We start from the raw sequence: 17,166 nt of genomic DNA on the forward strand, positions 1-17,166 counted from the left end.
CTTGGGGTCACTGGCAAAGTGTAACTAGGCTGAGGGAGCCAGGATAAGACTTTGTGCTTGTGGAGGGGCTAGTGGTGTCAAGGCTCTGAACCAAAGATGCCCAGCATAAAGGCACCAAGATTACAGGGCAGGAGGTGACAGAACCTCTTCCTGGTCTGGTTGGGCCCCAAAATGTCTCACTTACAAACCATCCCTTCAGGTGTATAGAAATCCTTCCTGGCATTCAACTCCACCCATCCCTCTCCTCTGAGGAGCTGGGGCAGAGCAGAGAGCATTATGAGGGAGCCCTTGTGTTCAAAGCGAGTGTCCAACCGGCATGACATCTCCATGCTCTACAACAGTGTTTCTCAAACTGGAGGTCTCGACCCAAAAGGGGGTCACAAGGCTATTGTAGGGGGATCACAAGATCACAACAATGTCGTTGGGGGTAAAGAGGAGTTGGGGGGGATACAGCAGCTGCCGCTCTCTGGCCACCCTGCTCTGAAGGCAGCACCACCACCAGCAGCACTGCAGACATAAGGGTGGCAATACCATGAGTATGCACCTATGATTATGTACAGTAATTTGCTATCACTTGCGGGGGGAGGGGTGTCACAGCCTGAAATATTTTCAAAGGGCGGCCCAGCAAAAAAACGTTTGAGAACCCCGCTCTACAATATTCTTTGGAAGCAAATCTTGACTCGATGTCAGTACGGCCTGGATTTGGCCCAATGTGTGATGAACGATTTGTGCCTAGTGTTTAATTTCCCTGTGTTGTTTTCTGCTTCTTTGCAGGGATCCTGTTTACAATGCTGGTATTTGGACCAGCCTGTGGATTTATCTTGGGCTCCTTCTGTACCAAAATCTATGTGGACGCTGTCTTCATTGACACAAGTAAGGCGAATTGTTTCTGAGTTGCTGTTAAAGAGCATTAACGATGTATTGCAGGACTAAGATGTTGCGATTCACCCATAAAGCCCCCTCTCGCTGAGTCTCTTAGGCTCATGAGCATAACAAGGCACAAGGAGATCCTTTTGAGTGAGACTCAGCTGCTGGGTGGGATTCAAAGCCTTTCACCTCGATTCCAGTGGAGAAGAAGTTGGAAGTGGCTGGAAGTTGTTCCCATCTGGAGTGGTTTGGAATCTTATGTTAAAAATGAGTCTGATGGGATCACAGCCCAGTTCTTAGTAGACCGACGTCCGCATCGAGATGCCACCATCACAGCTGGTTCTAGCTAGCTCCCATGCATGCAGCCTGCACCAAGGGATTGAGGACAATATAGGCCAGGGGTTGGCAACGTTCGGCACGCAGCTCGCCAGGGTAAGCACCCTGGCGGGCCGGGCCAGTTTTATTTACCTGCTGACGCGGCAGGTTCGGCCGATCGCGGCCCCCACTGGCCGCGGTTCGCCATCCCGGGCCAATGGGGGCGGCGAGAAGCGGCGCGGGCGAGCGATGTGCTGGCCGCGGCTTCTCGCCGCCCCCATTGGCCCGGGATGGCGAACCGCGGCCAGTGGGGGCCACGATCGGCCGAACCTGCCGCGTCAGCAGGTAAATAAAACTGGCCCGGCCCGCCAAGGTGCTTACCCTGGCGAGCCGCGTGCCGAACGTTGCCGACCCCTGATATAGGCCATGGAGAACAAACCCCCCATTTTGCCACTACAGGAAGTCTTTGCAGCCTAGGGTAGACTATCAATAAGGAAGTTTCTGGGGCTTTCTGTGCGCTACCTCTCTTGGTGATAGTTGCTATGTGACTCTCCTCCCTGAACCGTGTTCTTTATTTTTTCACAGTTAATGATATTCTGAATGTTTCTCTCTCTCGATCTGTCTTTCTGTCTCCTCTTCTATTATAAGAGATATTATTCCTTTTGTCAGTACAGTCCAGTTACACCAGGGGTGGGCAAACTTTTTGGCCCGAGGGCCACATCTGGGTGGGGAAATTGCATGTGGGGCCATGAATGTAGGGCTGGGGCAGGGGGTTGGGGTGTGGAAGGGGTCCAGAGTGCGGGAGGGGGCTCAGGGCAGAGAGTTGGGGTGCAGGAGGGGTGCGGGGTGCGGCAGGAGGCTCAGGGCAGGGGGTTGGGTGCAGGAGAGGTTCAGGGTGCGGGCTCCAGCCCGGCGCCACTTACCTGGAGCGGCTCCTTGGTGGCAGCGGCACGCACCAGAGCCAAGACAGGCTCCCTGCCTGCCCTGGCCCTGTGCCGCTCCTGGAAGCGATCAGCACCACGTCCCTGTGGCCCCTGGGGGGCGGGGTGAACAGAGGGCTCCGTGCTCTGCTCTCACCTACGGGTACCTTCCCCGAAGCTCCCATTGGCCGTGGTTCCCCGTTCCCGGCCAATGGGAGCTGCGGGGGGCAGTGCCTGCAGGCGAGGGCAGCGTGCAGAGCCCTCTGCCCCCCCACCCAGGGGCCACAGGGACGTGGTGCTGGACATCCGGGAGCAGCGCAAGGCCCACGGTGCCACGGGGGTGGCAATCCCGCGGGCCGGATTCAAAGCCCTGACAGGCCGGATCCGGTCCGCGGGCCGTTGCGATGTATAGGAAGGGGCTCAGGGCAAGGGATTGGGGTGCAGGAGGGGTGCAGGGTGCGGCAGGAGGCTCAGGGCAGGGGGTTGGGTGCAGGAGAGGTTCAGGGTGTGGGCTCCAGCCTGGCGCCACTTACCTGGAGCGGCTCCTTGGTGGCAGTCCGCGGGCCGTAGTTTGCCCACCCCTGAGTTACACTGTCCATTAGTCCAGCATGCCTCTGAAAGGGGAAGAGGAAAGAAACAATAGGGTGATAGGTAATAAAAATGTTCATGGTCCAAGACAAGGAATTCAAATCATTTATTATTTAGAGCCTGATCCAGTAAAGACTTAGCACACACTTAATTTTATGCCTGGGAGTAATTCAATTGAAGACAGTGCAATAACTTCAGTCAATGGGCCTACTTGTGAGTGGAGAGCAAGCTCATAGATAAGACTTGATAGAACCTTGGTATTAATTATGGGGGTAAAGCCCTCACTAAAGCAAATAATAATTCCTGCCAGGATGCTGATAAAACTTAGCAACAGAAAAATGTCTTAATTAGAGCTGGTTAAAAATATTTTTGAATTAGGGGACGTTTTTCATGAAAAATGTTTGTGGATTTGAAAATTTCCAAAATTACTGATGAAATGATTCAAAATGAAAATGTTTCTGTTTGGTTTGTTCTTGCTTGCCATTGGAAAACGGGATAAGGTTATGAACAGGGGAGGAAAAGCCTGAAAAATACAAAATGAAAATTTCCAAGTTCACTGGAAATGATCGCTTTTCATTTTGAATCATTTCATCAAAAAATTGCACCGGGGTTTAGAATGAAATGAAATGTTTCATTTTGTTTTTTATTGGAAAAGAATTCCCATTTTTGTGACAAAGTAATAATACTCTCACTTTATTCCATTAGTCAAAGATTAAACTTCAGGGGAGGTAGGTCAGGGACTCCGAGCTGTTATCCCCATGTGACCAATGGGGAAAAGGATGCAATGCGATGGGTCATTTGCCCTGGGTTTCCCAGTAAGACAGTATTGGGGAGGAGACCAAGGAGTCTTGATTCCCCGCTTTCACTAGCTCATACTTCCCCTGCATGGGGAAAAGAAGAAAAAAGAAAAAATACATTAAAAGGGGTGAGGAAAATACGTTTTGCCTTTGCAATATCTTTCACCATTCCACAAACTCAGACTATTAGGAAAGTCGGGTGCTGGTCCCTGACAGAGGCTGGATCTTAGTTGGATCAATAGGCTGATCCACGTGGCAGCTCTTATGTGCAAATGTCAAAACGTTTGCAAGTAACTTCTATGTCCTACTTAAATTTTGTAGGTGGATGGGTACGTTATTATTTAAAAACCTAGGGCTTACAGTAGATGAGAATCTGGATATGAGTCGACAGTGTGCCCTTGTTGCCAAGAAGGCTAACGGCATTTTGGGCTGTATAAGTAGGGGCATTGCCAGCAGATGGAGGGACGTGTTCATTCCCCTCTATTTGATATTGGTGAGGCCTCACCTGGAGTACTGTGTCCAGTTTTGAGCCCCACACTACAAGAAGGATGTGGAAAACTTGGAAAGAGTCCAGCGGAGGGCAACAAAAATGATTAGGGGGCTGGAGCACATGATTTATGAGGAGAGGCTGAGGGAACTGGGATTGTTTAGTCTGCAGAAGAGAAGGATGAGGGGGGATTTGATAGCTGCTTTCAATTACCTGAAAGGGGGTTCCAAAGAGGATGGATCTAGACTGTTCTCAGTGGTAGCAGATGACAGAACAAGGAGTAATGGTCTCACGTTGCAGTGGGGGAGGTTTAGGTTGGATATTAGGAATAACTTTTTCACTAGGAGGGTGGTGAAGCAATGGAATGGGTTACCTAGGGAGGTGGTGGAATCTCCTTCCTTAGAGGTTTTTAAGGTCAGGCTTGACAAAGCCCTGGCTGGGATGATTTAGTTGGGGATTGGTCCTGCTTTGAGCAGGGGGTTGGACTAGATGACCTCCTGAGGTCCCTTCCAACCCTGATATTCTAGGATTCTATGAAAAAGCAGAACCCTTTGTTCATTGCCAATGTCATTCCTTTGCCACCAGAGGGTGCTATAAACCAACCAATCCTCTCCTCTGCTTTCCTGACTGCTTGACTAGATAACAAACCTGGGGCTTCTCCCCTTTTGTAGAACTTTTCTCTGCCTTGTTCAGAGGCCTTTGCCTATGTCTCCACTCCACCACATCCCAACAGGCTCTATCAGCGTCTCTCATCTTGCTTCCGGGATGTTGTCCCCTTTGGGAGCGTGCTGCGCTTCTGTGACATCGCAACACATCACACCACCAGAAATATGGAATTTTGTACATCCCGTCAGGCTGCCTTGCAGGGCTCGGAACTGGCCTATGAAAATTGGCTCAAAGGTGTGGAGCAGCCACTGTGTCTTGCTCTATCATACACAAGGGGCATGTACAAATTCATCTGAAAACCAGTCACTGGCTTTCTTTGTGCTGCTTGCCCACCCTGTAAATATAACTTACTGGGCAGCACCTCTGACTGCCCAGCCTCCCTGCCAGGGGGCTCCTTGTTCAAACATTGAGTGGGCCCATTTAATCCATTGATTTCAGTGGAGTTAAACCAATGATGAATTTGGCCCTATAATAATAATACCTAGCTCTTACATAGCGCTTTTCATCAGTCGATCTCAAACCACTTTACAAAGGAGGTCAGTAGCATCACCCCCATTTTACAGATGGGGAAACTGAGGCACGGAGAGGGGGAAGTGGCTTGCCCAGTGTCACCCAGCAGGCCAGTGGAAGAATCAGGAATTAGAACCTAAGTTACCTGAGTCCCAGTTCAGTGCTCTGCCCACTAAGCCATACTGCCTCATAGACAGAGTAGCTCTCCTTTAACCATGCACACATCAGACTACTGAGTCTATACCACTGGAGTATACATGATCACATTTACTGCTGAACAATAAAATCAAATATGGCCTGTTCCTAGTACCACTATGGCACTGCTGACGAGGGCATTGGACCATGATCTTTGGGAAACCCGGAGGGATGGGATGGTTCAGTCGATTATTAGGGGCATAGAGAGCTTTCTAGATCTGGCCTGGGTGCTTGGTGACAGCCTGTTATTGTCAGCTGAGGGTTGTTCGGAGGTCTGCTGTATGGAAACCAAACTGGCGGCCTAAGTCTATTTTCAGATGGATGAGGGTGTCCACATCCCAGCTGGACCTGCAGTCTCAGCACAGCGGCCAGGAAATGAATGTTCCAGGAGACTGAACGGCACTCTTATCCCGAGGCCAGGGCTCAGGCACGGTGACAGAGCAGTGAGGGGGAGAGATTGTGGCTCCATTGCCCATGCTGCACCTGTCTGGGGAATATGCAGAAGGCCTGGCTGTCAATCTGGCACCATTCCCAGGAGCTGAAGAAATGCATCTCGGAGGGGGGAAATAATGGGCACGAATTCAGTCCCTCAAAAATGAAAATATTTTCGAGCTCTACAGTATTTTCCCCTGGGACTGAAGAGTCTCCTTCCCTCTCCGCTTGAGAGACAACTTGATTACTTCACTTCAGACACAGCTTTTCAGATGGACTATAACACAAGACACACAGAGGAGATTGTTATTCGAGCCGCACACGCGCGCAAACCCCCACCAAGAATGAGCTCCCGAGAGCTGAGACACACATTGGCCTTGCTTTCCCCGGGGATCTCCTCAGTCAGAGGAGACAATGTTATGGTTTCCATCTGAAATACAATTTCTCATCTGCCACAGATTTTATCCCCCCAAATGACTCTCATGCTTTACAGATGGGCTTTTTGGTGTGTGCTGATTGATTGCCAGGGGTGAGGGCGTGGGGGGGGGTTACAGACTGGGAGCCAAGCCATCCCGTCCTGGTCTAGTAATCTCGCCCAGGAAACAGGTTGCAGCCATGGCCTTCAGTGAAGCCGGACCTATTACTGGCTTGGAATAACAGGGGAAACTGAGGAGCGAGGCAAGCAGGCTCCCATACATGCTCAGTAGAATGTGCCCATCATTCCCCTGCACTCAGCTGGATGGCCACGCTAAGCACATTCAGAGTGAGAGTCAGGCATGGGGTGGTCTCATACGCTCACCAGAGCAAGAAGCTCTCCAGGGAGGCTGTCCCACCGAGGGACCTATGGATGTGGGTGGCTGAGGGGCCTGCTCAGAGTAACGCATTCCAGGGGCTCAGAAGTTACTGGGTGATGTCCAGCCCAGCCTCACTAATTCACACAGGCACCTGGGAGACCGGGTGCCAGGTACTGAATTTGGGCAGTGAGTGAGTGAGCAAATGCCAAAGGGAGGAGCAAGGCCGACGCATCACTAAATGTGCTTTGTTCATCCATTTAATTATGATTTGTTATGAGAGCACCTAGGGGTCCCACCTGAGATCAGCCCAATTGTGCTAGGTGCTGTACAAACAGAGTGAGAGCCAGTCCCTGCCGTGAAGAGCTTACACTCTAAATCGACGAAACAGACAGTAGATGGGAGGGGAAACAGAGCCACGAGGAGATGAAGTGATTGGGCCACGATCCCTCAGCAGGTCAGCGACAGAGCCTCAGAAACAGTACCCAGATCTCCTGACTCTCAGCCCAGAGCTATAGCCATTGGACTATGCTGCCTCTCATCTTTTGCCAATTGCCCTTCAATTTTCATTGCTCATGATGGTACCTAGATTTACAGATTCTTTTAAGGCCAGAAGGGACCATTGTGATCATCATCAACACAGGCCAGAGAACTTCCCCCAAAATAATTCCCAGATCAGATCTTTTAGAAAAACATCCAATCTTGATTTAAAAATTGTCAGTGATGGAGAATCCACCATGCCCCTTGGTAAATTGTCCCAATGATTAATTACTCTCACCATTAAAAATGTACGCCTTTTTTCCAGTCTGAATTTGTCTAGCTTCAACTTCCAGCCACTGGATCATGTTAGACCTTTCTCTGCTACACTGGAGAGCCCACATCAGTAAGTGCATGGGAGAGTAGGTTGTAATACAAGAACTGATTGAACCAACTGCTCGGGAAGTCTTTTGCTGAGAGGTGGGGACCAAACAAGTCTGGTGTGGATGACAGTGCTTGCAGTGGAGCGGGTTTCACAGCCTGGTCACAATGACAGGTGGGAGCAGCAGAATTGGGGGGCAGAGAGGGATAGAACCCCCACAATGGAAACGTTGGAGGACTGATGTATGGAACCCCCCTCCCCCAATGTTTTCCGCCCCCACAATATCTCGCTGAGGTGAGGGGGACCCGGCTATGTTTCTACTTCTGCATGCATGCGTTGGGGGGTGGGACTAGGAGGAGGGGCCTGGAGGAGGGCCTGGAGCAACCGTCTCGGCACACAAGACCAGGCCAGCTGCTGGGGAGCAGGTAGGGTCAGCGCTCCTCTCCCTGCCCTGCGGCCACCAGGATTCCTGGGGAGACGCCTGGCCTGAGGGAGGGATGGGAGCATGAGTGCCAGCTGCTGGGGAGGGGTGGGGGACGGGACCAGCACTTGGGCAGGGGGGATCAGCACACAGGGTGCCGGAGGGGAAGCACAGAGTGCTGGGCACCGTCTGCAGAGGAACTGCCATAGGAATGGCAATGTCTTCCCAGCCTCCATGGAGCCAGCCCCTCTCCTCCCCTCCTTTCTCCCCACAGCTGAGACTCCCCCTCCTATCCCTCTGCTCCCCCATTCACAGCGAGCCACCACCCCACCGCCACCAGCAACAGGTCTCTTCACTCGAGGAGCAATGGGGTAACTTTCTGGAATGCAAAAGAGCAGGGCAGGTTCCTTCCCAGTTGCCTTTCTTGGTGTTTCCTTTCTTTTCCGTCCCTTGTGTGCCTCCGAGACTTGGTGTCCGTCGCTTTGTACCTCCTGTGCCGGACACATGTGAAATCTGAAAGTGATTGTGAACCTGCAATGAGAAAACTGCTGAGCGGGGAGCTTGTTTCCTGTGTGTTTGTGCAGCACCTACAAATAACAGTAGCATGAGCAGGGGTGTGTAATTGGGGAGGGGTGAGTGATCTTGGGGCAGTGTCATGGAGCAGATCGCTGTTCGGATCCCATTGCCACTGATAGATAACGGTCACTTCAGCTAGCTGTTTCCAGTCGGCAAGCTTGTGTCATGCAGAAAAGCCAAGGGGCCTTTCTGAGTCTCAGAAGCATTCAGCCCTAAAACGTGTGATCCAGATCCTTCCATCCCTCTTCAACAGTAATAATATTAACTCACAGTTCTATGACCGACAGGTCCCAGTCAGGATCAAGACCCCATTCTGCTAGGTGTTGTACAAGCCAAGGTGCCAGGTTCCTTGCCCCAAGCAGTATCTCTCTGTGTCTGTTTTATACCTAGATTGCTACTCAGTGGGGATACCCTGGGGTTGACTTTAGCCCTCTGGGTCTTTAACCCTTTGTGTGTCTCTCCCTCCATTGGAATCACTGATGTGTGGCTTTGCTGTTGCAGGTAAACTGGATATCACCCCCGATGACCCTCGGTGGATCGGCGCGTGGTGGGCAGGCTTCTTGCTGTGTGGTGCCTTACTTTTCTTCTCGTCCCTCTTGATGTTTGGATTCCCGCAGTCCCTGTCCCCCACGGTGGAGCACGTGGTGGAGAGCGAGCAAGCCATGCTCCCCGAACGGGACTACGAGAGGCCCAAGCCAAGCAATGGGGTCCTGCGGCACTCGCTCGAAGGGGAGGACAGTGCCTCCTGCCTCCAGCAGCTGAGAGGTGACAAACTTCCCTGTAACTTATTGCGTTTCTACAGCAGGTTCATTGTTGGTTAGAGTCACAATTTGGCTCTGATTTTGGCTACCCCACCTGCCCCCTCCCCACCCCCACCCCAAAAAAACCCTGTTGGAATTTCTCTCCCTCACTTTTACTTATCCCTGATAGTGCACTCATTTTAATGGGAGGCATTGTTCTACTTGAAAGGCTTTGGTTTAAGCTACAAGATGGGGCAATCCAGAGTAAGCCATTGGGGTTCATCAAAAATGGGGCTAAGGAAGGGAGGGGGGAGAATGGAGGGAATAAAACAGTGGATGACAGAAGTTCTCCAAGACACTTGAGTTTCTACTCTCCAGAACCTCACCGTCTTGTAGCTTGGCTCTGCCTGCGGCTCACACAGTGGGGATGGGCAGAAAGCAAGTATGGCTGACTCAAAGAGGTTTGGAGCTGCCTTTTGATGGAGCCATGGCAGGGCCAACAGAATCCCATGCTCCTGAGTGTAAAACAGCAAACGCTGGGCACCGACAGAGCAAAATACAAGAATGCAGAGTAGGTTTAGGAGGGAGCCTTTAGAAAGGGCAAGGCCAGAGAACAGTCTAGAGTATCAACAGAACCCTTGCTAGGGCCTAAAACAGCCAACACGTGTCAGAATAGAATAACCTGGGCCAGATCCTCAGCTGGTGGAAATCAGAATAGCTCCAAGGAGCTCAAGTGACACCAGCTGTCACTTGAGCTCCTTCAGTATTACAGAATTCTTTAGGTGAGAGGGCAGCTCTACTAAGGTATCTGGTCACCTCCCACTCGCTGTCATCACAGCAGAGAGTTGGTTTCCTTATCCCTTAAAGCTTCCTGATAAACAAGGGCCAAACCATGTAATCCTGTGCAACCCTTACCGACTTCATTGGGGTGTGCGTGGTGCGAATGAGGGGAGGGGAGTAAGGAAACTTGGCCGGATTTTGAATAGAGAACGCTTTGAGTAATGGATGTTGTTGCTCCTTAGGAGAAGGTCAGTTGTGATCAGAAAATTTCAAAAATTTGAACAAAAACGGGGGGGGGGGGGAGGGGATTCAAAAATTTGCTGTCATCCAGTCCTTCAAGCTGCAAGGATTTGGAAATGGAATGTTCCATGGGTGGAGATTGGCTGTTCAACCAGCCAGTCCCTTCTGCCAGTGGACACGTTTGTTCCATCCATCCAGATAATTCCATGGCTGTCAGCACTATAGCATCTGAATGTCCGTATTTGGATCTGAGCATTGTATTTACGTGACAGACAGCAGAGGTTCAGACCAATTGGGTCATTGCTCAATTTCAGACACCGGTGTATTGTAACATGTAACACAATTTACCTGCTGCACCAAGTGGAAGGAATTCTGCTCAAGCATGGTGTGGACCGGACTGCGTTATTGAGTTATTTGTTGAATTACTGCCTTGCAGCATAGGTACTGTGTATGCTGTAGGGGCCTATGCGTCACCCAGTTACACCAGATAGTGTTTGTATCCCTAGAAATGCACTCCAGAAGAGGGTGATGTTCTGATTGGTTAGTACTACAATAGAAAGCAGACAGGGACAAACCATTCCACTGAAGTCGATAGGCTCAGACCAAGAATAAATCTGGCTGTGTGTACGCTTCTGTATGTTTGAGAGGAGACACTTCTTGCAAACAACGGCAAAGTATAATTAGGGGTGTTTGGAAGGAAATACTACAAACCTTCAAACGCCATTGAAACTTTTTGTTTCAGAAGATGGAGGAAGTAAACCGCAAGACAGCCATTTTAGACTTGATTCTGACTAACAGGGAGGAATTGGTTGCGAATCTGAAGATTGAAGGCAACTTAACTGACAGAGATCATGAAATGATAGGTGTAAAGATTCTAAGAAAGGGAAAGAGAGAGCAGCAGAATAAAGATAACAGACTTCAAAAAAGCAGACATTAACGATCTCAGAGAACTGGTAGGTAAGGTCCCATGGGAAAAAAATGTGAGGGAAAAACAAGTTCAAGAGAGCTGGCAGTTTCTCAGAGACAATATTAAAGGCACAGCAGCAAACTGTCCTGATGCAAAGGAAAGCTCGGAAGAATAGTAAGAGGCCAATATTTGCTCCATGAGCAGCTCTTTAATTACCTGAAAATCAAAAAAGAATCCTACAAAAAATGCAAACATGGACAAATTGCTAAGGATGAGTACAAAAGAAGAGTGCAGGCATGTAGAGACAAAATCAAAAAGACCAAGTGAAAAAATGAGTTATACAGAGCAAGGGGCATAAAAGGCAACAAGAGAAATACAAAGGAAAGTTCCCTACTTAGCAAAGAAGGAGAGCTAGTTACAGACAACATCAAGAAGGCAAAGGTGTTTAATGCCTATTTTGCTTCAGTCTTCACTACAACGGTAAATTATGACCAGATACCTAACACAATTAATATGAACAAGAAAGGGGAAGGAACACAAGCCAAAATAGGGAAAGAACAGCTTAAAGGATATTTAAATAAGTTAGAATTATTTGAGTTGCCAGGGCCTGATGAAATTCACTCTAGGGTACTTGAGGAACTAGCTGAAACTAGTTATTAGTGATTATCTTTGAGAACTCAGGGAAGGCAGGTGAGGACCCAGATGACTGGAGAAGGGCAAAGGTAGCATATATATTTAAAATGGGGAAAAAAGAGGACCCAAGGAATTATAGACCAATCAGCCTAACTTCGATATCTGGAAAGATACTTTTCAGAGTAGCAGCCGTGTTAGTCTGTATCCCCAAAAAGAACAGGAGTACTTGTGGCACCTTAGAGACTAACAAATTTATTTGAGCATAAGCTTTCATGGGCTACAGCCCACTTCATCGGATGCATAGAATAGAACATATAGTGAGGAGATATATATACATACAGAGAACATGAAAAGGTGGGAGTTGCCCAACCAACATTAAGAGGCTAATTAATTAAGATGAGCTGTTAGCAGGAGAAAAAAAACTTTTGTAGTGATAATCAAGATAGCCCATTTAAGACAGTTTGACAAGAAGCTGTGAGGATACTTAACATGGGGGAAATAGATTCAATGTGTGTAATGGCTCAGCCGTTCCCAGTCTCTATTTAAATGATTAAGCAATCAATTTGTAAGCACCTTGAGGACAATAGGGTTATAAAGAATAGCCATCATGGATTGGTCATGAACGCCAAACCAACCTAATTTCCTTCTTTGACATGGTTATTGGCTTAGTGGATGGGGGGGAGGGGGAGGAAATATAGATGGACTGTATCATGATTGTAGTAGGCTTTTGACACAGTCCGACATGACATTCTCATAAGGAAACTAGGGAAATGAAATTACTGTAAGGTGAGTGCAAAACTGTTGAAAAAACATATTCAAAGAGGACTTTGCTGTCACACTGGGAGGATGAATCTAGTGGGTTCTCTTGGATCTAGTCAATATTTTCATTAATGACTTGGATAATGGATTGGCGAGTATGCTCATAACATTTGCTGATGACACCAAGCTAGGAGGGTTGCAAGCACTGTGGAGGACAGAATTAGAATTGAAAACGACCTGGACAAATTAGAGAATGGGTCTGAAATCATAAAATGAAATTCAAGAAAGACAGGTGCAAAGTACTACACTTAGGAAGGAAAAATCAAATGTACAACTACAAAATGGGGAACAACTGTCTAGATGGTGGTACTGCTGAAAAGAATGGGGGGGTAGTGGATCAAAACTTGAATATGAGTCAACAATGTGATGCAGTTAATACAAAGGCTAATATCATTCTAAGGTATATTAGGAAGAGTGTCATATGTAAGACATGGGAAGTAATTATCCTGCTTTACTTGGCAGGTGAGGCCTGTGTCCAATTCTGGGTGCCACATTTTAAGAGAGATATAGACAAATTGGAGAGAGTACAGCAGAAAGCAACAAAAAACTAGAAGGTTTAGAAAAAACGATCTCAGGAAATGTTTGGGAAAAAAACCCTGGGCATGTTTAGTCTTGAGAAAAGAAGACTGAGGAGGGACCTAATAACAGTCTTCAAATATGTTAAGGGCTGGTATAAAGAGAATGGTGATCAATTGTTCTCCATGTTTACTAACAGTAGGACTAGAAGCAATCGGCTTATTCTGCAGCAAGGGAGATTTAGGTTAGATATTAAGAAAAACTTTCTAACTATAAGCACCGGAATAGACTCCAAGGGCGGCTGTGGATTTCCCATCATTGGAGATTTTTAAGAACAGGTTGGGCAAACTCCTGTCACGGGTAGTCTAGGCTGGGTATACTTGGTCCTGTCACAGTGCAGGGGGCTGGATTAGATGACCTCTTGAAGTCCCTTCCAGCCCTATATTTCTATGGCCAGGTCTACACTACCGCGGTAGTTCGACAGCTGGCAATCGAAGTTCCGGGTTCGATTTATCGCGTCTGGTCTGGACGCGATAAATCGATCTCGGAAGCGCTCGCCGTCGACTGCGGTACTCCAGCTCGGCGAGAGGAGTACCGCGGAGTCGACGGGGAGCCTGCCTGCCGCGTGTGGACCGCGTCTGGACCGCGGTAAGTTCGAACTAAGGTATGTCGACTTCAGCTACGTTATTCACGTAGCTGAAGTTGCGTACCTTAGTTCGAAGTTGGGGGTTAGTGTAGACCAGGCCTATGATTCTATGAAATCCATTGGACTAGAATTACTTTTGGGAGTGTTAAGCAGTTGGCCTTTATTTTGTTGAAAAATAAGTGCCATCCCTTCTAAGTAGGGGCCATTGGTATATCTGGGCTAGCGTGTGTGTGCGTTTGTGTCTTCGGGTGCATGGGGTTGTGGTATTTATGTATTTGTGCAGCTGAGTCGGGGAGGACGGGCGTGGATGTCCATGTGTGTCTGGTTGCATGGGGTAGTGTGTGTGGATTTGTGTGGATGTGCATCTCTGCGCTCAGGAAGGTTGCGTGTGTGTGTGTATTTGTGTAATATATCTTTGGGTAGGTTTGGGGGTTGTTTGTGAATATGCAGGTGTATATATGTGTCCGGTTGCATGGGGTTCTGTGTGCATATTTTGTAGGGAGGTTGTGTGTGTGTGTTTTTGTGCATGTGCATTTCTGTCTATGGATGGGGGTTTGTATGTGTTGTCTCTCTCCCGAGGGGCTTGTGTGTTTGTTGTGTGGACAAATGTTGTCTGTCTGGGGGAGTTGTGTGTGTATGTTGTATACAAAGGATGAATTTCAGGGTTCAATGGAAGCTTCTTTCGGATGCTTTCTCCAGTCCGTTCCATACCTTGCACCCTTAAGAAGTGAGTGGACACTGAGGAGCCATGTTACTTTGAGATAGATGTTTCCAGCAGTGTGCTTCACACCAGACACCAGCATCCTTTAGTCAGGGGTGTGGAAGGAAGGTCTGCAGCCTGGCAAGCTTTGTTGGGAGACCGTAAGATGTAGGAGTCAGCTGAAACTTCTGGTTCTCTACAAATCTTAGCGCACAGAAGGGCTGTGACTCTCATATAAAAGCAAGCAGCTCAAAGCCTTGGAAATGCCTTTCACATCTTTGCCAAGGTCTAAACGGGAGGGAGGGGCCAACTTGTCTGAGGCAGCGGCATCTCGCCCCAGGGGTATTTTCATGCTGGGATGAGACGCACCCTTCAGAGGAGTTTAAAACCGGAAACGAAAGCTGTGCCTTTGCACAACAGAAGGAGAAGTGGCAATCAAAGGCAGCAGAATTGCCTCGCCGTCACGCTGCCTCCACAGCCGCTCCTAGCACAGCTTTCTCCGGTCTCTGATGATGGAACAGCATCACCTCTAAGCAGGCCTCAAGGAAGGAAACAGTGATGGCCCCTCCCACCCCTCCAACTTCAATGGGAGCTGTGCCATCTGGTTTAACCAGCGGTTCTGGGCAGGTGATAAGAGGATGACCAAGAACTGAAGGAGGCTCATCTGGTTCCAGAGCGAACTAGGTTAATTGTCCCACGGCTTCTGAGAGGAAGCAATTGGTCATTACTTGTGTGGGTTGTACCTGTTCCCTGAAGAACCTAGCACTGGCTGAGGTACTCGGGTCATGTCATTTGACGCCTTAACTTATATATTTGAGCCATGGTTCCAGAAGTAAAAAACTCAAAATTACACTTCATCATCAAATCCCATTTCTTGAACGGAGCTGTGCCCTGGCCAGCCTAGGGGAGTGACCCAGGAACTCTGCTCCCACTCAGAAGGTGGGAAGGATGAAACTCTATGTAATGGACTATTAGAGGTTACCCTGGGGTTCTGGTTCGAGTGGGAAAGAATTTACATCCTGGGAGGGCCACAGAGTGGATTCCTACATGGGTTTCTATCTATCTATGGTCCTTCTATGCCCCCCCCCCCTTACTGCAGTGTCTGAACATCTCATAGTCTCTATCCTTACAGCTCTGCTCTGAGGTAGGGCAATGGTGTTCTGCCCATTTTGTTGGTAGGGAACTGAGAGATTTAAGTGACTTGCCCAAGGTCAGTCAGGAAGTCTGGGGTGGAACAGGGAACTGAACACTGGTTAACAAGCACTTAATCACTGGCCCATCCTTCTTTCCCCTAGTTTGGAGTATTCTAGATCAATCCAGGTGGTGGCTTAACACTGTTGCACCTGAGAATGGGATACTACACCCTCTGTCTTCTTTTGTGTCATTAAACGTGAATGTGTTTTAGAGTGCAGGAAAGGGAAGAGTTAACAGCACAGGTTTACAGCAGGGAAAGGATAGGCAGATGCTGCCCAGGCTTTCCCTGGCATCTCTGCCAATGCACGTTATTCCTGATCTGGAGTGCCCCTTGCTAGTCCAATCCTCAGCTCCCCATATACAGCTCTATGAATGCACCTCCCTTCTGACCTGCAGCATCCCTTGACCCTTGCTATCCTAGTGCTTGGCACTCCGATCAGCTTTGCTGATGCACCTTCAGTCCTGATCTGCCCCTCTAACCCCGCTATTCTAACTCTGGGACAGTGTACAACTCTGCCACTGTACCTCAGTCCTCACCTGTACCCCCAGCTGATCTGGGCCTGAGATTGCCACCTAGCTCTACCATTGCAAGTGAATGACAACTGGCAGCGCCTTCTGCAAATAACCAACAGTCCCCTATATATGAGCTTTTGTCTGCACAGAACAGCTGCCCTGTTCCCTTGCCCAGTGCCATCCTCACAGCTTTCCTTGCTGTGCTTCTGGATACCTGAGTGTGACAGCTGCCAAATTCCCTTGTTCCGCCTTACCCAGGAAACTGTGCCTTGGGAACAGAAAGCTGATGGCTGGCAAGAGGCTCCCAGATCCCGCAGGTGGGTTCCAGGCAATTAAAGGGCTGTACGCCACAGTGGGACATAATAGTAATAACGGTAATTAACAGTTAGCATGCACAGTGGTTTTCAGCTTCAAAGCACTAACTGATCATTAGTGAAAACTTTCAGATGCCTTGGTGAGCGGGGGCTGGATGAGTGCCTGTACTCAACTAACAGCCTGTGTATCACACCTGCAGCAGTGGTGGGGGTGTGCTCTCTCTGGGGCGGTTCCTTGCACTTTGCCCCTTGCGATCACTTCTTAGCCCATGGATAGTGTGATTCGCTCCATCCTTCTCTCCTGTCAATGCCCTTTCCATCCTTCCCCAGCTAGCGCTAGCGTTCTGCTACATTTTTCTTAATTAGGTGCTGTGCCTTTCAGCCCTAATGTTGTTGTGAGAAGTTGGTGATTGGAGAGACCTTGCTCTGCAGGCTAAATGGGAGATTGGTTTTCATCCTGCAATTTGTCTTCCTAGATGTACTCTCACCTAGCACGTTTCCTCTTGCATTTGTCTGTCTGGGGTCGATGTTAATGCAAAGGGAAGGATCCCCCAAATCAGAGGTATTCTTGGGCATAACCGATCACATTCTGGGCCATACTCTGTTCTCACTTACGCTGATGTAAAACAGTTGTGTCAATGAAGTTCCTCTGGGATTCACCCTGGAGTAAATTAGAACAGAGTTTAGCACTCGGAGTCTGCATGTCTTGCTTCTGCTGAGCATAATCTGTTGAATAACAT

The 17,166-nt window shown here is 48.8% G+C and overlaps 1 protein-coding gene across 1 annotated transcript in view; it reads left to right on the forward strand.

Moving 5' to 3' along the window:
* SLCO3A1 (solute carrier organic anion transporter family member 3A1) overlaps positions 1-17,166 on the forward strand; it is a 208,540-nt gene that overhangs the window by 160,227 nt on the left and 31,147 nt on the right. Inside the window, exons 3-4 of the mRNA XM_065412462.1 lie at positions 775-873; positions 8,926-9,189. Of these exons, the coding sequence (XP_065268534.1) occupies positions 775-873; positions 8,926-9,189 (363 nt within the window). The remainder of the gene's footprint in view (positions 1-774; positions 874-8,925; positions 9,190-17,166) is intronic.

This window comes from Emys orbicularis, chromosome 10, assembly GCF_028017835.1.
Source record: "Emys orbicularis isolate rEmyOrb1 chromosome 10, rEmyOrb1.hap1, whole genome shotgun sequence".
Taxonomy (NCBI): domain Eukaryota; kingdom Metazoa; phylum Chordata; order Testudines; family Emydidae; genus Emys; species Emys orbicularis.